The following is a 24,868-nucleotide window of genomic DNA, read 5'->3' on the forward strand; positions in this document are numbered from 1 at the left end:
ATGTAAAGTATAAGACATACCTATATCATTCATAATAATGAATCAATCATTTGTCCATACACAACACAGTCGATGGAGTGCCCTTACCCGTTTCAGTTTGGGAAGATTCATTCTGCTCATCCTCCTCCTCCCCCTCTGTCTGGCTGGGGGAGTTAAGAGAGTCTGACCTGGACTGGCAGGGACTCCCGCCCCCCTCTCCAACGTCCGTGGGCTGCAGGAAGGCTGTGTGGACATCCTGGATGTGGGCCTTGAGGTCGTCATATGACTCAGCACGGAAGTCACAGCCATCGCACTGTAGCACCTCCATCGCTGAGGACTCCCTGGAAAATCAGGGAAACCTGGCAAAGGAAAAACACAAGAGAAGAGAATGGGTGAGTAGGGAAAGAAATTAAAGGGACGATGCCTCAGTCTCAGTCAAAAACATGTCACATTTAGGCCACATGGGTGGAAACACAAAAGTATTTAGGTCTAGCACCGGTGTAGGCTAAAACCCTGGTATAGAAATTAGAGTAGGCTAAAACCCTGGTATAGAAATTAGTGTAGGCTAAAACCCTGGTATAGAAATTAGTGTAGGCTAAAACCCTGGTATAGAAATTAGTGTAGGCTAAAACCCTGGGATAGAAATTAGTGTAGGCTAAAACCCTGGGATAGAAATTAGTGTAGGCTAAAACCCTGGTATAGAAATTAGAGTAGGCTAAAACCCTGGTATAGAAATTAGTGTAGGCTAAAACCCTGGTATAGAAATTAGTGTAGGCTAAAACCCTGGGATAGAAATTAGTGTAGGCTAAAACCCTGGGATAGAAATGCAACAGTAGACATTTTTAGAGAAGGCAAGACAAGAGAATTGGTCAGTTTCTGCCTCGGTCTCACACGTCAACATTAGAGACATCTACAGGCGGCTGGATTCTTCAGCTCTGACATCACTGCAGCGCATACTAAGAAGATTTGTTGTTGTTGTTGTTGCATGGTTCCAAGAACAATGGGCAATCTGAGGAGGGATTACTGAGTTGATTTGTTCCATTTTTATTACCTTGGGATAAACTACAGCTGGAGAGCAGCGCCATCAGGATGCGTCCCAAATAGTACCCTATTCCTGATATGACGCACTACATTTGACCAGGGCACTATGGGCGGTGGTCAAAAGTTGAGTGCTAAAAAAGGGACTAGGGTACTATTTGGGACGCATAACCGTCAGACTGCGTCCCAATATTTACATCACACACACACACAGACAATTCCCTCAGATTGCATCAAGTCCCTCCCAAATAAGACTTAAATCAATCCACACAGAGAGAAAGATAAAGCTTTGTGTCCGCAGTGCTATTCTGTTCCATGATGAAACACACAACTGATGTAACTGATAATGGTCAGTGCTATCTGGTATCCTTGGGACGTCCCGACCCTAATCCTTAACCCCTACCCTAACATTAACCATAATCCTTACCTTAAACATCTTAAACGGGGTAGAGAAGTCCCAAGGTTCACGGATAGCGAGGACCAACTGATAATAACCTGTCACCTCTGACCTCGACATTCTAACTAACCAATGGCATTGCTTGTTGGTCAAACTGACTTGCTGCACATAAATACACCGATATGCCATTCATTGACATTTCTCTGTTTCAAATAGACAGTTTTCAATGTAGACCAATGCCACATAAACACACACTGGTGTGTATTATTATGATACAAACATAAATCCCAAACTTGTGGACAGACTAGTCCCAAGAGGAATAAAGTATTACACAGTGTGGCAAAAAACACACAATTCCAAAATGTAACCCGCTTCCCATTCTAACACATGTTTCCAAAACTACGGACGGTAAACAAATAGCAAAGGGCAGTTTTTAGAGCATCACAAAAGACAATCTTAATTAGCCATCTCTGTCTACAGTCCGTGTCAGTTAAAAAGCAAAAAACACAGAGAGTGAAACATCAGTGGTGCATAAAATGGCTGTTTATGTGGCAGTTATGACAGCTATTTCATCAAAAGGGGTTTCGCCTCTTCTCCAAACTTCTTTGTGTGATGACACCCAGAGAGACACACGGCATTACCTTGAAATGTAACTCATTAACATTCAAACTCGTCACAGCGTGATGGGCACTCTCTTTTTTTTTATTAACACTTTCTAAATGAAGGCTGAACTAAAACACCAGGCCTAATTCTGCAGAAAGCAGAACAGGCCATATTTAATACATTTGCCACAGGTCATCTGTGCTGTGCATTCGTCTAGACCAAGGACATTAATATTTGCATGTATTCAAAGAGGATTATTGCTTCCCTCTCCTAGCACAGTGTAGCCCAGTGAAATATGCATCGTATTGTATAATCCTTTGGTCTTGGCAGAACAATCATAACATAGCATTCTGGGGGTTATTTATTGGGAAGATGTCTATAGAATTTGACCAGCCCTTATGGCAATAGTCTATACAACCAGCACTAGTTCCTATTCAAATGTATACTGTTCAGAACAGTAGAAGGTAGGAAGAAGAGCACTAAAAAGCTGTCGACTTTAGAAAGCCTCTGTTATTCAACTCCCTGGCCCTATCTTACAGAGCCATCCACCAACATTCCTGTCCTAGGAGGATCTTTGCAATACCACCACAAGGCCAATATATATCCTGTTTATCTGAAGCTCCTGCACCTGTGGCAAAATGGTGGCCAGTAAATGTCAATTTGAGTTTGAGCACAAACTCTTCCTTTACCTGGTCCTGTAAACATACACCATAGTAGCAACAAAATAACAGGTTGAACAGTGTAACCTGGTGCAGAGCTCCAATGACACAGTGACTTCTCCTCTCTTATGGCTTACTGTGGTAGAAGGGGACATTATTTTCAGTCATCTGTCCATTTGTTTTGGTATTGCCCCTATGTAGCTTATTTTTGGCTGCAGGTTCAGCAGACCTCTGGTATGAAACCATAGCAGTAAACGTCCGTCCAGTAAGCAACCAATCTCCACTGGAACAGCCCCTGCAGCCTGCCAGTGGGTACCGAGAAGCCAGTTCCTGCTCCCTCATTGTTGTCCAGGGTCAGGTTGCCACCCTGATCTGTGGCAGCTCTCTCGTCGGAACTCGGAACATGGAATACAAAACAAAGAAGCATTCTAATGCCAGGATCCTTGACATGGATATCAAGAACGTTCCTGCTACTATCTCCCTTGGTGTCAGTTTAGTGACTCCATGCCAGCCACACCAAGTTAATGGACGGTATTTGTAATGCTTTTATCTGCTCTGTCGGCGCTCTGACAGTCAGGCACTGAGCTGTGCAGCAGATCCTTTGAGCTTCAAGGGCAGCCATTTTAGGAGCCAGCCAGCTATGTGTGCTTAGGTGTTCAGCCAGTGCTCTCACTGCACAACATGGCTCCACAGATCAGATCCTCCTCACAGAGGCTGCATCCCAAATGGCTCCCTATTCACTACGTTTGACCAGATCCCTATGGGGCCCTGGTCAAAATAGGGCTCTGGTCAAACGATAGGGCTCTGGTCAAATGTAGTGGACTATATAGAGAATAGGGTGCCATTTGTGACGGGTCCTGAGACAGCCCAGACAGTCACTTGAGAGCTGCTGACAGAAATCTATCTGCCAGATGTACTGTGCCTCAAGTCCTTCAGCCTGCCTGCCTTGCCTGCAATGTAGCTCAGCAAAACCACCTCGCACTTGCCAGCCTTCCTGACTTAGCCCTTTCATTCATTGATGACAATACATTTATTGGAGACAAAAAAAATTACTTTGAAAATAACCAAATAATTAAGAGGGTCAGGCATTTGGAATGACACCACACCAGCTTCTTTAAAACAAATTGAGAAGAGAAAAAATATTTTGAAATAGCCAACTAAGCCCCACAAGGAGGTCTTAACATGTCTGAAATTCCTTTTTTCAGAGCTCAGAGAAACATCTGCAGTCTTTGGCTTGAAGAGCCAGAGAAGAGGGGTGGAGAGTCGAGGTCGACCGATTAATCGGAATGGCCGATTAATTAGGGCCGATTTCAAGTTTTCATAACAATCGGAAATCTGTATTTTTGGGCGCCGATTTGCCGATTATTATTATTATTATTTTTTTTTACACCTTTATTTAACTAGGCAAGTCAGTTAAGAACACATTCTTATTTTCAATGACGGCCTAGGAACGGTGGGTTAACTGTCTCGTTCAGGGGCAGAACGACAGATTTTCAGGGGGCTAACTAGCTAGCTAGTTAGCCCGCGCTAATAGCGTTTCAAACGTCACTCGCTCTGAGCCTTCTAGTAGTTGTTCCCCTTGCTCTGAATGGGTAACGCTGCTTCGATGGTGGCTGTTGTCGTTATGTTGCTGGTTCGAGCCCAGGTAGGAGCGAGGAGAGGGACGGAAGCTATACTGTTACACTGGCAATACTAAAGTGCCTATAAGAACATCTAATAGTCAAAGGTTAATGAAATACAAATGGTATAGAGGGAAATAGTCCTAGAATTCCTATAATAACTACAACCTAAAACTTCTTACCTGGGAATATTGAAGACTCATGTTAAATGGAACCACCAGCTTTCATATGTTCTCATGTTCTGAGCAAGGAACTGAAACGTTAGCTTTCTTACATAGCACATATTGCACTTTTACTTTCTTCTCCAACACTTTGTTTTTGCATTATTTAAACCAAATTGAACATGTTTCATTATTTACTTGAGGCTAAATTGATTTTATTGATGTAAGTGTTCATTCAGTATTGTTGTAATTGTCATTATTACAAATAAAATGTAAAAGAATTGCCTGATTAATCGGTATCGGCCTTTTTGGTCCTCCAATAATCGGTATCGGAAAATCATAATCGGTCGACCTCTAGTGGAGAGGAGTGAGGAAGAGAGGGGAGGACGAGAGGAGAGGAAGATGGGAGGAAGAGAGGAGTGAGGAAAGAGGGGAGGAAGATAGGGAAAACAGGCCAGCATGACCCTGCCACCTGATTCTGCTCCCCAGATTCCAAAGTCTACTGACATTTGTTAATCACCAACCAGTCTCTCTGCATCGGCGAGGCCTGCCAGCAGTCACACCCTCTACTCAAACTGGGCCCGGCCTGGCGGCAGCAGCTGCCCTGTCTGAAAGAGGGCCTTTGAATAAGCCAGCATTAAGCTGATTAAGAGTACAGAGGTTTTGTTCTTAGCCGTTGGTCGGTCTGGTCTCAACCAATCCACCATCTCATGCAGTATACAGGAGAGGCAGGCAAGGGAAGCCGCAGATTAAATTATGTGGCCACATTGAACTGATAACACACTACAGACATGTTATGGAGGTGTAGAGATCCTCAATTATTAATCCTGGATTGATTGAGAACATTATTGATCTCTTGTGTTGTGTCATCTCTCATGGACATCAATCTATTGTTGTCCATGAGAGATGACAACACAAGAGAGATTAATAAATGATTATTTAATATTTGAAAAGGTTTACAAATAACAAACATACAACCAAATGTTGACAGAAACCAGATATCTGTCACTTCATCTAGAAGCTCTCTCCAACAACTCCCTGACACTTCATCTAGAAGCTCTCTGACACTTCCTCTAGAAGCTCTCTCCCACAAATCTATGACACTTCATCTAGAAGCTCTCTGACACTTCCTCTAGAAGTTCTCTCCCACAAATCTCTGACACATCATGTAGAAGCTCTCTCCCACAGCTCTGTCACTTCATCTAGAAGCTCTCTGACACTTCATCTAGAAGATCTCCTGACACTTCATCTAGAAGATCTCCTGACACTTCATCTAGAAGATCTCCTGACACTTCCTATAGAAGCTCTCTCCAACAAATCTCTGACACATCATGTAGAAGCTCTCTCCCACAGCTCTGTCACTTCATCTAGAAGCTCTCTGACACTTCCTCTAGAAGCTCTCTCCCACAGCTCTCTGTCACTTCCTCTAGAAGATATCTCCCACAGTTGCCACTTTATCTATGTCAACATTGTACAGATCCAGATTCTTCAGAACATCATATGGGTTCATTTGTTAAGCGAATTGTCATATATTCAAAATGTAACTTTCAGAATGAATATGGTACAATGAAGACTCGGCAATAGGCAATGTCAACACAAAACTAGATTTAGACTTTGAGCTTCAGGCTTATTACTTCAGACCTTATGGGTCAAATATTTATATATTCAACCCATGGCTTTCAGAATGAATATGGAAAAAACAAGACTACCACTAGACAGCTTCAGACTTCAGACCTAATGGTTCAACATGTTGTCCTTTCATATATCTAAACCAGAATGAATATGTTACAAGCAAGAGTCTGCCACCTATAAAATTGCCTCATCGGTCAATGGAATTAAGTGGAATATTAATATTGTCTGTATATGCATTGTTCTTTCGAAGGCAAAACCTACCATTGGTGTGCGTATCCAAAGAGCTCTTTTTTTCCATGTCATATAACCATAGCACCGGTTCTAATCTTAGTGCCAATACAGTGTATCAAACTCCAGGCGGTGCAATTGTCAGATGACATGAAATAGAGACGTTTGGCCACGCCCACCAATGCTGGGTTTGGCCACGCCCACCAATGCTGGGTTTGGCCTTCAAAATAACAATGCATGTGCAAAAAATACTTCCACCACCATATTTTACAGTAGGGATGATCTTTGATATTATGGGGCTATTTTGCTTCCAATGGTCCTGGGGCCCTTGTTAAGGTCAACTGCATCATGAATTTTATCAAGTACCAGGACATTTTTGCCAAAACCCTGGTTGCCTCTGCCAGGAGGATGAAACTTGGCCGCAAATGGATTTTCCAGCAAGACAATTACCCCAATTTGTATTTTTCTATATATAGACACACTCTGTGTATTAACTTGGATCAAACATTTCGGGAAGCCTTCCACAAGCTTCCCACAACAAGTTGTCCTCCTGACAAAGCTGGTGTAACTGAGTCAGGTTTGTAGGCCTCCTTGCTCGCACACAATTTTCAGTTCTGCCCTCAAATTGTCTATAGGATTGAGGTCAGGGCTTTGTGATGGCTACTCCAACACCTAGACTTTCTTGTCCTTAAGCCATTTTGCCACAACTTTGGAAGTACGCTTAGGGTCATTGTCCTTTTGGAAGACCCATTTGCGACTAAGCTTCAGCTTCCTGACTGACATCTTGAGATGTTGCTTCAATATATCCAAATAATTTTACATCCTCATGCTGCCATCTATTTTGTGAAGGGCACCAGTTCCTCCTGCAGCAAAGCACCCCCACAACATGATGCTGCCACCCCCGTGCTTCAAGGTTGGGATGGTGTTCTCTCCCCCTTTTTCCTCCAAACATAACGATGGTCATTATGACCAACAGTTCTATTTTTGTTTCATCAGACCAGAGGACATTTCTCCAAAAAGTATGATATTTGTTCCCATGTGCAGTTGCAAACTGTAGTCTGTTTTTTTATGGAGGTTTTGGAGTAGTGGCTTCTTCCTTGCTGAGCGGCCTTTCAGGTTATGTTTATATAGCACTTGTTTTGCTGGGGATATAGATGTGTTTCCACCAAACAGACTTGTTTCAGATCAAAATCAATGTGTGATGACGTAGTGCAACCCGGACATAGATGGTCCATGAATCGGCATATGCGAATACCAGTAGATTACCTTTAAAACAATGGTCGAACATCTTGGATGCAGTCTCCAGTTTTGATTATACCTCAGTGTTCCAGACCCCACTGTATGTTATTTACCATAATAACTCTAAGAGCATGTTGTGATACATGTTATTTACCATAATAACTCTAAGAGCATGTTGTGATACTCTAGTAGCATATACTGTATGTTCTTTACCATAATAACTCTAAGAGCATGTTGTGATACTGTAGCCTATGTGTTCTTTACCGTAACTGTCAGAGCTTGTGTTGTGTCATTGTATATCGATAACGTCATCGCCGGTTGGGGCGTGTCTCGTTTAAGTGTACAGTTTCATCTCCAGCTGCAAGGAGATGAAGCTTTGACACGATGAAACAACTTGCTATAAAGGTTCAATTCCGCCACTTTATAACCAGTTATTATCCTGTTAGTATATACGCAGTACTTTAAGATTTGATACACATTTTGATCTTTTATCGTTGTTGTTAGTCATACTGCACAATTCCTTGTTTTTGTCATTTTGAAGCTTCTGTGTTGCCCTCGTCTACAGCATACTACGATTCCCATGGTGCATTACGTTTCCCATAATGCAATGCTCCGTCTAGGTTAGCCTGCAGTTAGCTTAGCTTAGAATGTAATTTTGAATTCATTTCATGTCATTGACCACGTTCCCACCCACAGTTTTTATGCGAGTAAAGTCATATAGTATTTTAAAAAATAACGACAGCTGTGTAATTTTATAAATGACGACAGATCATTTGTTTGTTCGACATGGTGAGATATTGTCTGTAAAATGAATTATACAGGAAACGGCGGTGGTAACCGATATATCAAAGTAAATTTGGAGTCACGCGATGATATGGTGTATGGTCCTCCCACTACAACTCGGGAAACCACACAGTTTATTAGGCTACAGATGAAATAAGTTATGAAGGGTGGTGGAACTGCACGGTGATAAGCTTGATGCTGCTTTCCAATAAATAGAGGGTCTTATTCTGGTGACATGGTGATCGATGCGTGACTGCCGTTTGACAAATACAAATACTCTGGCTCTTATCCATCATCATCTCATGTAGATAGCCAACCTGCACAGCCTACCCACATCGTATATAGGAGATGTGGGGTAGGTCACAGGTGCCAAGACCAGAGTAGGCACATTTCCTATATAACACAACAGTTTTTGTGACAAAACTAATCGGTAGAGTTGAAAATGCGATGGAAACACATTGAACTTCAATCGGTATGTGAAAATGTAAACGATAAAGTCCGTTTTGTGTGCACTACGTCATCACACATTGATTTTGACCTGAAACAAGTCTGTTTGGTGGAAACACCACCGCTGGGAAACTGTGCAAATTAAAAATGTTTTATTAGAAAAAAACTAAAATCAAACTCACCACCGATAAATCCATGATAATCAAAAACTTCAACAAGCATTTCTCAACGGCTGGCCATGCCTTCCTCCTGGCTACTCCAACCTCGGCCAACAGCCCCCCCCCGCAGATACTCACCCAAGCCTCCCCAGCTTCTCCTTTACCCAAATCCAGATAGCAGATGTTCTGAAAGAGCTGCAAAACCTGTAGCTGTACAAATCAGCTGGGCTTGACAATCTGGACCCTCTATTTCTGAAACTATCCGCCGCCATTGTCGCAACCCCTATTACCAGCCTGTTCAACCTCTCTTTCATATTGTCTGAGATCCCCAAGGATGGGAAAGCTGCCACAGTCATCCCCCTCTTCAAAGGGGGAGACACCCTGTACCCAAACTGTTACAGACCTATATCCATCCTGCCCTGCCTATCTAAGGTCTTCGAAAGCCAAGTCAACAAACAGATCACTGACCATCTCGAATCCCACCGTACCTTCTCCGCTGTGCAATCTGGTTTCCAAGCCGGTCACGGGTGCACCACAGCCACGCTCAAGGTACTAAACGATATCATAACCGCCATCGATAAAAGACAGTACTGTGCAGCCGTCTTCATCGACCTGGCCAAGGCTTTCGACTCTGTCAATCACCATATTCTTATCGGCAGACTCAGTAGCCTCGGTTTTTCTGATGACTGCCTTGCCTGGTTCACCAACTACTTTGCAGACAGAGTTCAGTGTGTCAAATCGGACGGCATGTTGTCCGGTCCTCTGGCAGTCTCTATGGGGGTGCCACAGGGTTCAATTCTTGTGCCGACTCTTTTCTCTGTATATATCAATGATGTTGCTCTTGCTGCGGGCGATTCCCTGATCCACCTCTACGCAGACGACACCATTCTGTATACTTCTGGCCCTTCCTTGGACACTGTGCTATCTAACCTCCAAACGAGCTTCAATGCCATACAACACTCCTTCCGTGGCCTCCAACTGCACGCCCGACTAGCATCACCACCCTGAATGGTTCCGACCTAGAATACGTGGACATCTATAAGTACCTAGGTGTCTGACTAGACTGTAAACTCTCCTTCCAGACTCATATCAAACATCTCCAATCTAAAATCAAATCTAGAGTCGGCTTTCTATTCCGCAACAAAGCCTCCTTCACTCACGCCGCCAAACTTACCCTAGTAAAACTGACTATCCTACCGATCCTAGACTTCGGCGATGTCATCTACAAAATAGCTTCCAATACTCTACTCAGCAAACTGGATGCAGTTTATCACAGTGCCATCTGTTTTGTTACTAAAGCACCTTATACCACCCACCACTGCGACCTGTATGCTCTAGTCGGCTGGCCCTCGCTACATATTAGTCGCCAGACCCACTGGCTCCAGGTCATCTACAAGTCCATGCTAGGTAAAGCTCCGCCTTATCTCAGTTCACTGGTCACGATGGCAACACCCACCCGTAGCACGCGCTCCAGCAGGTGTATCTCACTGATCATCCCTAAAGCCAACACCTCTTTTGGCCGCCAGTTCTCTGCTGCCTGTGACTGGAACGAATTGCAAAAATCGCTGAAGTTGCAGACTTTTATCTCCCTCACCAACTTTAAACATCTGCTATCGGGGCAGCTAACTGATCGCTGCAGCTGTACATAGGTATATCGGTATATAGCCCACCCAATTTACCTACCTCATGCCCATACTGTTTTTATTGATGTACTTTTCTGCTCTTTTGCACACCAGTATCTCTACCTGCAAATGAACATCTGATCATTTATCACTCCAGTGTTGATCTGCAAAATTGTAATTATTCGCCTACCTCCTCATGCCTTTTGCACACAATGTATATAGACTTTTTTTCTACTGTGTTATTGACTTGTTTATTGTTTACTCCATGTGTAACTCTGTGTTGTTGTCTGTTCACACTGCTATGCTTTATCTTGGCCAGGTCGCAGTTGTAAATGAGAACTTGTTCTCAACTAGCCTACCTGGTTAAATAAAGGTGAAATAAAAAATAAAATAAAAATAAAATGATGTTAGGTTGTGTTGAAAGGGTCAAACTGTATTGAACCACACCCTAATACATGATCTCCTGTGGACGTAAATACATGGCGTTTGGTCCTCCCACTACGAGTCGGAAAAACATGCAGTTTATTAGGCTACTGTTTTATAATACATATAAAAACAGGCCAGCACAGCCTTTATGACAATAATTGACATGGTCGTTTGGTAGGCCTAGTGTAGGTCTCTATTCTATAATGTCAGAGGTGTCCCTGGTGCCATGACGAGGGAAGAGAACAGGGAATACATTATGCATCACTGTGCCTTGGTATAAAAGAAAGGCCCAACGGACACCAGTCTGTTAACGAATCGGCTGCACTGTGTTTTATTTCTGGCTGTGGCATGGGATGCCATTTTTCACACTTGACCCCTTACAATCTTGATATAATTACAATCACACAAGTGCATTATTTATGTTGAACGGACCAGACTATCAGACCCAGGGCTGCTCCTGTTTCTAAGTTGCACACCTGAGGAGAGAAGCTCCTAAATCACATATCACCTTAGCTAGCATTGGTAAGTCGGTGCTGAGTATGTCATGGGCCTGTTACCTAAAAAGGGTCTCCAAAGGATCTCCAAATGCATGCTTTGCTAGTTATTTTGGTTCAAAATGGGACTGGTGCCCCCCACTGTGCACACAAAGGTTATGCAAGCAACCAAAATAACTAACTAATCTCTAGTTCAAACGGATCGTTTTGGCTATACTACATACATAGTATCTTCTCACGAAAACGTCCTTAGTGTCAGAACGTTCTCCGTTTTTCTCTACGACCCCCACAAGCCCCACGGGACTCATCTGCACTCAGTAGCGCCAACGTGCAACTTCTGTCTGTAGAGTCCAAACCATTTGGGCTACAAACTAATACGATCTTATGGAAAGGAGATACTCTCTCTTTTGCTCTATGACAGCACGGTAAAAATATATGTTTTTTAAATATGGAAGTTCAGTGCCTTCAGAAAGTATTCACACCCCTGGACTTTTTCTGCATTTTGTTGTGTTACAGACAGAATTTAAAATTGATTAAATTCAGATTTTTCCCCCACTGGCCTACACACAATACCCCATAATGTTGAAGTGGAATTGTGTTTGAACAACTGAGATCTATTGGGTGTGGATACCATTGGAACCAGGATAATATTTGACCCCTCTCTAAACTTCCTTTCATTAGGCCTGTGACTTTCCTTTCACGACTGTTTCCTCTCCATCTATGGGAGACATTGACAGTTAACATCACACAACAATTCTCCAAAGGTAAGAACTTCATAAACAACCTTGCACAGGGCCTTTGTTTTCCAGTGTATGTAGTTACGTCATAAACAACCTGCACTGCGTTTTCCGTTAAATGTTACTTATGTAGGCAAGCTATACATAAAACTCCATTGCCCCACGCCCCAAAACCCATGCCCAAAAACCCAGGCCCAGTGCCCCAAAACCCAGGCCCAGTGGCCCACGCCCCAAAACCCATGCCCAGTGCCCCACGTCCCAAAACCCAGGCCACAAAACCCAGGCCCAGTGCACCACGCCCCAAAACCCAGGCCCAGTGGCCCACAATCCAAAATACAGGCCCAGTGCCCCACGCCCCAAAATACAGGCCCAGTGCCCCACACTGTAGTAGCCTAGCTACAATAAAACTGTTACTCATACTGTATAATTCATATGTGTGCATAATAATACAAAATGTATACTAATACTAAATCCATACTGATGATAAATCCATACTAATACTAAACCCATACCGATGCTAAATCCATAATGATGCTAAATCCATACTGATGCTAAACACATACTAATACTAAATCCATATTGATACTAAATCCATATCAATACTAAATCCATATTGATACTAAATCCATACTCATACTAAACCAATACTAATACTAAACCCATACTGATACTAAACCAATAATAATACTAAAGCCATACTGATACTATACTAATAGTGAACCCATTCTAATTCTAAACCCATACTAAAACTAATACTAATACTAAACCCATACTAATACCAAACCCATACTAATTCTAACGCCATACTGATACTAAACCCATACTAATACTATACTACTACTGAACCCATTCTAATTCTTAACCCATACTGATACTAATACTAAACCCATGCTAATACTAACGCCATACTGATACTAAACCCATACTAATACCAAACCCATACTAATACTAAAGCCATACTGATACTAAAGCCATACTAATACTATACTAATCCCATACTAATACTAACACCATACTGATACTAAACCCATACTAATACCAAACCCATACTAATACTAAAGCCATACTGATACTAAAGCCATACTAATCCCATACTAATCCCATACTAATACTAACGCCATACTGATACTAAACCCATACTAATACCAAACCCATACTAATACCAAACCCATACTAATACTAAAGCCATACTGATACTAAAGCCATACTGATACTATACTACTACTGAACCCATTCTAATTCTTAACCCATACTAATACTAAACCCATACTGATACTAATACTAAACCCATACTAATACTAACACCATACTGATACTAAACCCATTTAATAATACCAAACCCATACTAATACTAAAGCCATACTGATACTAAAGCCATACTAATACTATACTAATCCCATACTAATACTAAACGCCATACTGATACTAAACCCATACTAATACCAAACTCATACTAATACTAAAGCCATACTGATACTAAAGCCATACTGATACCATACTAATCCCATACTAATACTAACACCATACTGATACTAAACCCATACTAATACTAAAGCCATACTGATACTAAAGCCATACTAATACTATACTACTACTGAACCCATTCTAATTCTTAACCCATACTAATACTAATACTAATCCCATATTGATACTAATACTAAACCCATATTGATACTAATACTAAACCCATATTGATACTAATACTAAACCCATATTGATACTAATACTAAACCCATACTGATACTAATACTAAACTCATATTGATACTAATACTAAACCCATACTGATACTAATACTATACTAATACTAAACCCATACTAATACTAATCCCATACTGATACTATACTAATACTGAACCCATTCTAATTCTAAACCCATACTAAAACTAATACTAATAGTAAACCCATACTAATACCAAACCCATACTAATACTAAAGCCATACTGATACTAAAGTCATACTAATACTATACTACTACTGAACCCATTCTAATTCTTAACCCATACTAATACTAAACCCATATTGATACTAATACTAAACCCATACTGATACTAATACTATACTAATACTAAACCCCTACTGATACTAAACCCATACTAATACTAATCCCATACTGATACTAAACCAATAATAATACTAAAGCCATACTGATACTATACTAATACTGAACCCATTCTAATTCTAAACCCATACTAAAACTAATACTAATACTAAACCCATACTAATACCAAACCCATACTAATACTAAAGCCATACTGATACTAAAGCCATACTAATACTATACTACTACTGAACCCATTCTAATTCTTAACCCATACTAATACTAATCCCATATTGATACTAATACTAAACCCATATTGATACTAATACTAAACCCATATTGATACTAATACTAAACCCATATTGATACTAATACTAAACCCATACTGATACTAATACTATACTAATCCCCTACTGATACTAAACCCATACTAATACTAATCCCATACTAACACTAACCCCATACTAATACCAAATCCATACTAATACCAATACTAAGTCCATTCTGGGATTGTTGAGAAGTAGACCGCTTTGAACAGGGTTTAATACTTATTTCCATGGACCATCAATTTGTAATAGTTCCTATTATGCAATTGTTTCTAGTCACTAACAGATAGCAATATATTACCACAACCTCTAACCAATTAACTTAATATTCATCACTACCTTACAAGTTCTACTCAATAATACATGTTTCACTACTTATCTACTATATACATGAGTGGTAAGTCAGGACTGATGATGTTGACCAATTTCCTTATTTCATTGTTTTACTTAACCTTTATTTAACTAGGCAAGCAAGTTAAGAACAAATTCTTATTTACAATGACGGCCTAGGAACAGTGGGTTAACTGCCTTGTTCAGGGGCAGAATGACAGATTTTTACCCTGTCAGTATCGGGATTTGATCTAGCAACCTTTTGGTTACTGGCCCAACGCTCTAACCACTAGGCTACCTGCTGGCCTGCCACCCCTTATATGAACAATAATTCAGTAAATCTTTGTAATTGTTGCATGTTGAGTCTATATTTTTGTTCAGTGTACATAATAAACTCAGCAAAAAAAGAAACGTCCTCTCACTGTCAACTGTGTTTATTTTCAGCAAACTTAACATGTGTAAATATTTGTATAAAATAACAAGATTCAACAACTGAGACAAACTGAACAAGTTCCACAGACATGTGACTAACAGAAATGGAATAATGTGTCCCTGAACAAAAAGGGGGGGTCAAAATCAAAAGTAACAGTCAGTATCTGGTGTGGCCACCAGCTGCATTAACTTCTCTAGGATAGGGTGCAGCTTTTGGAATTTTGGATGAAAAGCATGCCCAAATTCAACTGCCTGCTACTCATCCCCGGAAGATAAGATATGCATATTATTAGTAGTTTTGGATAGAAAACACTCTGAAGTTTCTAAAACTGTTTGAATCATGTCTGTGAGTATAACAGAACTTATGTAGCAGGCGAAACCCCGAGGACAAACCATTCAGATTTTGTTTTGTTTTTTGAGGTCACTCTTTTCAATGGGTTTTCAATGGGAATCCAGATTTCTAAAGGACTTGCTTGCAGTTCCTACCGCTTCCACTGGATGTCACCAGTCTTTAGAAATTGGTTGAGGTTATCCCGTTGTGTAATGAAGATGTACGGCTATCTTGAACGAGGGTCACTTCATGTGTACTGTTTGATAGAGGCGCATGACCAGAAAGCTAGTGTCAGTTTGTTTTCTTCCTGTATTGAACACAGATCATCCCGTCTTCAATTTCATCGATTATTTACTTTTTTTAAATACCCAAAGTTGTATTACAAAAGTAGTTTGAAATGTTTGGCAAAGTTTACAGGTAACTTTTGAGATATTTTGTAGTCAAGTTGCGCAAGTTGGAACCGGTGTTTTTCTGGATCAAACGTGCCAAATAAATGGACATTTTGGATACATATGGACGGAATTAATCGAACAAAAGGACCATTTGTGATGTTTATGGGACATATTGGAGTGCCAACAGAAGAAGCTAAGGCAAGGCATGATTTATATTTTTATTTCTGCGTTTTGTGTCGCGCCTGCAGGGTTGAAATATGTTTTCTCTCTTTTGTTTATGGAGGTGCTATCCTCAGATAATAGCATTGTTTGCTTTCACCGAAAAGCCTTTTTGAAATCTAACATGTTGGCTCGATTCACAACACGTGTAGCTTTAATTTGGTATCTTACATGTGTGATTTCAGGAAAGTTAGATTTTTATAGGAATTTATTTCAATTTGGCGCTCTGCATTTTCTCTGGCTTTTGGCCAAGTGGGATGCTACCGTCCCACATATCCCACAGAGGTTAAGTACTGCAGTGCATCTCCTCCTCATGGACTGCACCAGACTTGCCAGTTCTTGCTGTGAGATGTTACCCAACTCTTCCACCAAGGCACCTGCAAGTTCCCGGACATTTCTGGGGGGAATGGCCCTAGCCCTCACCCTCCGATCCAACAGGTTCCAGACGTGCTCAATGGGTTTGAGATCCGGGCTCTTGCTGGCCATGGCAGAACACTGACATTCCTGTCTTGCAGGAAATCAGCCATACTGCCCGTTCTGCTCGTGGTAGCATTGTCATGCTGGAGGGCCATGTCAGGATGAGCCTGCAGGATGGGTACCACATGAGGGAGGAGGATGTCTTCCCTGTAACGCACAGCGTTGAGATTGCCTGCAATGACAACAAGCTCAGTCCGATGATGCTGTGACACACCACCCCAGACCATGACGGACCCTCCACCTCCAAATCGATCCCGCTCCAGAGTATAGGCCTCGGTATAACGCTCATTCCTTCTACGGTAAACGCGAATCCTACCATCACCCCTGGTGAGACAAAACCACGACTCGTCACCGAAGAGCACTTTTTTCCAGTCCTGTCTGGTCCAGCGATGGTGGGTTTGTTCCCATGGGTGATGTTGTTGCCGGTGATGCCTGGTGAGGACCTGCCTTACAACAGGCCTACAAGTCCAGCCTCTCTCAGTCTATTGCGGAAAGTCTGACCACTGATGGAGGGATTGTGCGTTCCTGGTGTAACTCGGGCAGTTGTTGTTGCCGTCCTGTATCTGTCCCGCAGGTATGATGTTCGGATGTACCGATCCTGTGCAGGTGTTGTTACACGTGGTCTGCCACTGCAAGGACGATCAGCTGTCGTTCTGTCTCCCTGTAGCGCTGTCTTAGGCATCTCACAGTACGAACATTGCAATCGATTTCCCTGGCCACATCTGCAGTCCTCATGCCTCCTTGCAGCATGCCTAAGGCACGTTCACGCAGATGACCAGGGACCCTGTGAATCTTTCATTTGGTGTTTTTCAGAGTCAGTAGAACGGCTTCTTTAGTGTTCTAAGTTTTCATAACTGTGACCTTAATCGCCTACCGTCTCTAAGCTGTTAGTGTCTTAACGACCGTTCCACAGGTGCATGTTCATGAATTCTTTATGGTTCATTGAACAAGCATGGGAAACAGTGATTAAACCCTTTACAATGAAGATATGTGAAGTTATTTGGATTTTTACAAATTATCTTTGAAAGACAGAGTCCTGAAAAAGGATGTTTCTTTTTTGCTGAGTTTGTTAAATTGTCTTTATGTTTAAATTGTCTTTAAATTTCACAACATTTTAGGCCCCACAGGCTGTCCCAAGATATGACATGAAAGTGAATTCTGACAAAGGCCCTTACTTGACTCTAAAATGTTGTATTCTATACCCATTTGAAGATAAACAAGTTATTCATGTGTTTGATAAGATTAAAGACTCTCTCTTGGGACCCAATTTAAATTTTAGGGTCCCACATGGGTCCCGGATCCCAAGTTTGGGAACCACTGTACTACTAACTTCTCTCCCTGCTTGCTACAAGTTTTCCTCTCTCTGTGTATCTCCTTTGCCTTCTTCATTGCAGCCTGACTCACCACTGTCTGTCTCACTGCTCTCTATAAAGAAAAGGTATTTTGTTATGAGAACTTATAGTTGCCCATCTTTTGACTATAGCTAGCTTAATTTCAGTCAACTGCTCCTGCTGAGGTCAAGCTCCGTTCAACATTAGCTTCTAACGTCATCCTTTTAGCCAGCTAGTTATAGCTAGCTACCTGGCTAACAGCCAGAGCCCTTGAGCTAGCTAGCTAGCTAGCTAGACATCTGACTGAAATATCTATTTACAAGGGGATGTGTGTTTCACGGCAGAGGTCGAGAGATGTTAAAATAATTCCCACTGTCAGCAGCGGTGTCTCTGCTACTTGCCACTGATCTGGGCTGAGGTAGTTCGTTTCACCTCTCGGCCTATGTTGTGTGCGGAATTTCCAGTTGGACAGAGTGAAGAGTGAATGTGCTGCTAACAAGGCAAATCCAGGGGGAGCAGGCAAACATAACGAGCATTCATGATTCAACTCGTTCGCAGAGGTCGGCACGATTATAACTCAGATCAAGAAGCCTTCTGAGCGTTGATCAACGTTGGGAATGCAATAATATTTGGATAAACGATAATCAGCTAAATAAAAAGGTGAGTAAATGCTATTTCACAAATAAAAAGGTGTGTAAACAGCTTTTACGTGCGTTTACCCTCCACTACATCCCTGGTTGAATCTGGGAAAAAACATTCATAAATGTCAATATCCTGCCAGGCAAAATTGAATCTACATTTGTCTGGCATTTTAGCTATCGATGTGATGTTTGGAGCGCGCCTAATCAGTCAGTTCTGTACCTACCTGGGTGAGTGGCAGTGTGGGTGGAATGAGCAAGCTCTCCTGGAAACCAGAGTGCGAAACACGTGAGGACATCTGCTTTACAAGACTAATACATTTCTACAATTTTTCATATTAACATATGTGATCATTTTCTGTTCTCTCTTTTTAATTCAAGTACTTTTAAAGTACCAACTTGAGAAAATGTCTGATTTTCAAGGTATTCCAGTACTTGAGTTTCAGAGTTCCAAATTCAACTACATCAAGCAACTTGTGCGAACCCTGTTTGAAACAAAATACTTACCTGAAGAAGAAAAAAACATAATATACACAAATTGTTCTCCTATATCCATTTATCAATATTCCACATTTCTACACATTTCCGGAGATTAGCCAGTACACGGTTCACAACGGTGAGGAAAACAATTACTGTTTATTCTATTCCCTCTGTTCTATTCACTCATCGTCATAAGAGGACAAACCTTCCTTAAAGGATTTGATCATGTGGCTCTGCTCATTGGAGGAAGTGTCTGAAAACACACAGACGTGAAGCATTGATTCCTGATCGATGAGGCAGCCGGCCCTATTATTATATTCAAAACAGGGGAAATATTCAGTAGAAAAATCACCATGTCGTTCAACATATATCAACTAGTGTGTGTCTAAAATGGCACCCTATTCCCTATGTAGTGCACTAAACTGACCAGTAGTGCCCTATAGGGAATAGTATGCCATTAGAGACACAGCACTGCTGGTATCATGGGCCATATGAGGTAACATCAGCCAGACATAGTCATCTCCCAGTGAATCTCTCTCTACCCGGTGGGGCAGCTGCTAGTTGTGGTGGAGGTGACATCAACCCAGGCGCATAGTTTCGAGCATGAGATGTCTCCTTTAGTCTGAACCGTGGTGACATAAATTAACCATTTAGTGATTAATCTATTAAAAGGACTTAATCTAGCTAATGTTAATAAAACCACAGTTTGGCTGGATGATGAATCAATCAACCACTATGGATAGATCAGGAGCATCATAATTCAATATTTTACAACATTTTCTAAATGAGTTGCAAAGTGTTTTCTTATTATGATGCCTTGGCTTGAAACATTACTAAATTAGATGATTGTATATTACAGTAATCTTCTCCACCACCAACACTAACATAATGACTTTTATTTTAGATGAAATGTGTCCCAGGAAGCATATGGCATATGGAGCTGAACTAGGTCAACCATTAACCAACTAACACGAAGCTTCTCAGACAGAGAACACCCAACTGAAGCCCCGCTTCTAATCTACAAGGGTAGATATTTCACTGTTTGACTGACCTTAGCTAATGTATGAATGGGCCCTAGTTAATAAGGGTGCACTATAAAGGGGATAGGGCTCCATTTCACATACACGCCTATGTTTATGGAGCAACAGCTCTCCGTCCCCAGAAATATTTATCTTCAATCTTCTTGTTCAACAACATTTGAATGGATCTTGGAGTAATAACAAACAAATCAATTCACCGCCAGTCAGCCTCAGATGACAGATGGTTACCTGACGTCACCCGAGCTAGCTAACGCTCAGCTAGCATTATTACTTAATATCACCACATCGCATTCTTCTTCTTTACGGGGCCAGCCAAGCCTACTGCCTGCCTGCCGACCAAACCATTTCCCATTTTGTCTTTCCATCAAAGCCATCAAAGAGCACATCATGGCACAGTACAACCTTGCTCCGAGGATAGCGTAGCCTTTGTCTCTTATAGAAAGCTTCTATTGTTGCTCCACTGATTCTAAACAGGGTGGTTGTGACAGAGCACTCAAGAGCAATGGCCCCTCTTGCACAAGCAGGAGATAATGGCCCCTCTTGCACAAGCAGGAGACAATGGCCCCTCTTGCACAAGCAGGAGACAATGGAACTGCAGATCAAGAAGAATGTTCTCCCATTGCTGTCCCTCTAATGTCATCTAGCAAGCTGGGTATTTCCTCATGTTAGAAAGCATCACAAACATGGCTGATACGATCTAATCATATACAATGTGCTAGTTTAATATTCTGCTAACATTAACATTTCCTGAAGCAAAAGTACAGTTGGCTTTCAAAAAGAAAGGAGAACCAAGGAACTATTCATATAATGAAATGGCCTTCATCAGGGAGTACCATATACAAGAGGTTACATTCAATAACAAACATTTCTGGATTAATCAAAAGTGAAGCCATTATCATTTCACCATCTGACTGTGACCTTCAAACCTTCAAACCAAAAGGAAAAGCAATCAACAAAAGCAACAAAACATAGCATATTAAATCCTTAAAACCCTGTAGGTTTGGTTTGAAGGCAGCTAAGCTAGATAAGTCTCAGCACTCTGGATCCTTCTTGCCATGCATGGCTATGGTTCAATGTCTAATCAGAATATTGCTCAACCTGCTTTAACAGTCACCTCACTTGGCTGGCTGCTCCCTCTGGCCTGACAGAATTATCTTCTGCATCACAGAGAGACCAGCAGAGCAGAGATTGGGTGAACAGAGCTAGCTACGCAGAGACAGAGAACTCCATTTCATAGAGCACCCACTGCAGAGCAAAACAGAGAGAACAGGGAAGTATCAGTGGCTCAGTGGCATTGGACGGTCATCCACCATTTTGTGATCCTCAAGGTCTGCATGGGCAACCCAGTCCCCCTCCCTGCACTGCCTGCCTATACCCTGCTATCTTGTTACACAGATGGGACTGTTTAGCTAGGAGCACAGACCTGGACCAGTTTCTTTTCTCGATTTCTGCTGTCATAGCTGCCAGAGAAAGGAGAAGTGAAATGTTCTCTCTGCTCGGTGGTTGCCTTGTCACCACAAGGTCTTCTTCAGAAGACAGGTAGACAGAAGAGATTTGAGGATCACAGTTCAGCCACCACCAAATATGGAACTTAATCTCCCTTTGAGATAGCAGTCATGCTGTAGGTTAACCAAGGTTTCCAGAGAAGGCCGTGAGAAGGGTTTACTGATAACACGATGAAACACAAACATACATTTGCAGTGCTTCAGCCTACATTTGCAGTGCTTTCAAATTTAGGTAATTGGGTTTTATTTCTGATAAAACCACACAACTCAGGCTTTTAGGCTCACAGCAATAAGGTTAATTAAATATGCCATCCCCAAAAAGTATTAAGTGCACAAACTAATTGCAAGCCTTCAGCACAATTATTTGAAAAAACATTAGTATTTTTTTTTAAATCGGTGGAGGTACTTCTCACTTGGTTTCTCTGCCCTTTGGGTTAGAGTATTCTCCATGGTCTGAGCTGATACATGTACCTTAGCAACTTCTCCAATGACGCAAACCTCACTTCTCTTTGATATTGGTCCTGCTCAAAACACCTGGTCTAGAGTGTTAAAACGCAAGGTAAAACATTCTGAATACATACAGGCACAGGTAAGCACCGTCAATGTGTCACTGTGTCAAATTATACAGCCTATTTTGTTAAAATGCCATTCATGTCATTTAATCCCTGAGGCCATATCACAGTTTTATATTTTTACATTTGAGTCATTTAGCAGATGCTCTTATCCAGTGTGACTTACAGTAGTGAGTGCATACATTTTCATACTTTTTTCAAACTGCATCACAGTGCTTGGCTTGGCATCGTGTCAAGAGTTATCATCATCATTTTTTATTAAAACACTTACTGGCTACATTAGTTGCTAGAAATGCATTAATAGTAAAGGAAATCTGTGTAGTATTGAGAAGAAGAAAAAACATCTCATACTGCAAAGGCCTCAAGAAGCAATCATTCAGCATTCATTCAGCATTCATTCATCAATCAATCATTCATCAATCATTCATTCATCAATCATTCAGCATTCATTCAGCATTCATTCATCAATCAATCATTCATCAATCATTCATTCATCAATCAATCATTTCAATCATTCAGCATTCATTCAGCATTAATTCATCAATCAATCATTCATTCATTCAGCATTTATTCATCAATCAATCATTCATCAATCATTCATTCATCAATCATTCAGCATTCATTCAGCATTTATTCATCAATCAATCATTCATCAATCATTCAGCATTCATTCAGCAATCATTCAGCATTCATTCATCAATCATTCATTCATCAATCATTCAGCATTCATTCAGCAATCATTCAGCATTCATTCAGCATTTATTCATCAATCAATCATTCATCAATCATTCAGCATTCATTCAGCATTCATTCATCAATCAATCATTCATCAATCATTCAGCATTCATTCAGCAATAATTCAGCATTTATTCAGCATTTATTGATCAATCATTCATCAATCAATCATTCAGCATTCATTCATCAATCTTTCAGCATTTACAGTGCCTTGCGAAAGTATTCGGCCCCCTTGAACTTTGCGACCTTTTGCCACATTTCAGGCTTCAAACATAAAGATATAAAACTGTATTTTTTTGTGAAGAATCAACAACAAGTGGGACACAATCATGAAGTGGAACGACATTTATTGGATATTTCAAACTTTTTTAACAAATCAAAAACTGAAAAATTGGGTGTGCAAAATTATTCAGCCCCTTTACTTTCAGTGCAGCAAACTCTCTCCAGAAGTTCAGTGAGGATCTCTGAATGATCCAATGTTGACCTAAATGACTAACGATGATAAATACAATCCACCTGTGTGTAATCAAGTCTCCGTATAAATGCACCTGCACTGTGATAGTCTCAGAGGTCCGTTAACTTCTTGCGACGAGCCTTCCCGGATCCGGGATCGTGAATACAGCCTCAAGCTCATTACCATAACGCAACGTTAACTATTCATGAAAATCGCAAATTAAATGAAATTAATATGCTAGCTCTCAAGCTTAGCCTTTTGTTAACAACACTGTCATCTCAGATTTTCAAAATATGCTTCTCAACCATAGCAAAACAAGCATTTGTGTAACAGCTAGCGCAGCTAGCGTAGCATTTAGCATTAGCATCAGCAGACAACATTTTCACAAAAAACAGAAAATCATTCAAATAAAATCATTACCTTTGAAGAACTTCAGATGTTTTCAATGAGGAGACTCTCAGATAGCAAATGCTCAGTTTTTCCTGAAAGATTATTTGTTTAGGAGAAATTGCTCCGTTTGGTGCGTCACGTTTGGCTACCAAAAAACCTGGAAAATTCAGTCTTCAAAACGCCAAACTTTTTTCCAAATTAACTCCATAATATCGACTGAAACATGGTAAACGTTGTTTAGAATCAATCCTCAAAGTGTTTTTCACATATCTCTTCATGATATATCGTTCGTTGAAAGCCTCCTCTCTCCTCTCAATCACTAGATGACTGCGTGCAGCTTGTAGATTACGCACCAATTTAGACAAAGGACACCGGGCGGACCCCTGGTAAATGTAGTCTCTTATGGCCAATCTTCCAATGATATGCCTACAAATACGTCACAATGCTGCAGACACCTTGGAGAAACGATAGAAAGGGCAGGCTCATTCCCGGCGCATTCACAGCCATATAAGGAGACAATGGGAAACAGAGCTTCAAAAATTCTGCCCATTTCCTGGTTGAAGTTTCATCTTGGTTTCACCTGTAGCATGAGTTCTGTGGCACTCACAGATAATATCTTTGCAGTTTTGGAAACCTTAGTGTTTTCTTTCCAAAGCTGCCAATTATATGCATAGTCGAGCATCTTTTCGTGACAAAATATTGCGCTTAAAACGGGCACGTTTTTTTATCCATAAATTAAAAGAGCGCCCCCTATATCCAAGAAGTTAAAAGCGCAGAGAGCATCATGAAGAACAAGGAACACACCAGGCAGGTCCGAGATACTGTTGTGAAGAAGTTTAAAGCCGGATTTGGATACAAAAAGATTTCCCAAGCTTTAAACATCCCAAGGAGCACTGTGCAAGCGAAAATATTGAAATGGAAGGAGTATCAGACCACTGCAAATCTACCAAGACC

The 24,868-nt window shown here is 41.2% G+C and overlaps 1 protein-coding gene across 3 annotated transcripts in view; it reads right to left on the reverse strand.

Annotated features, from left to right (window-relative positions):
• Positions 1–24,868, reverse strand: part of LOC112257368 (zinc finger protein 462) — a 69,253-nt gene that overhangs the window by 34,924 nt on the left and 9,461 nt on the right. For all 3 annotated transcript variants that reach the window (XM_024430880.2, XM_024430881.2, XM_024430879.2), the window contains exon 2: positions 88–338. In XM_024430880.2, the coding sequence (XP_024286648.1) occupies positions 88–307 (220 nt within the window). In that variant the 5' untranslated portion in view covers positions 308–338. The remainder of the gene's footprint in view (positions 1–87; positions 339–24,868) is intronic.

Source organism: Oncorhynchus tshawytscha, linkage group LG09, assembly GCF_018296145.1.
Source record: "Oncorhynchus tshawytscha isolate Ot180627B linkage group LG09, Otsh_v2.0, whole genome shotgun sequence".
Lineage (NCBI taxonomy): Eukaryota > Metazoa > Chordata > Actinopteri > Salmoniformes > Salmonidae > Oncorhynchus > Oncorhynchus tshawytscha.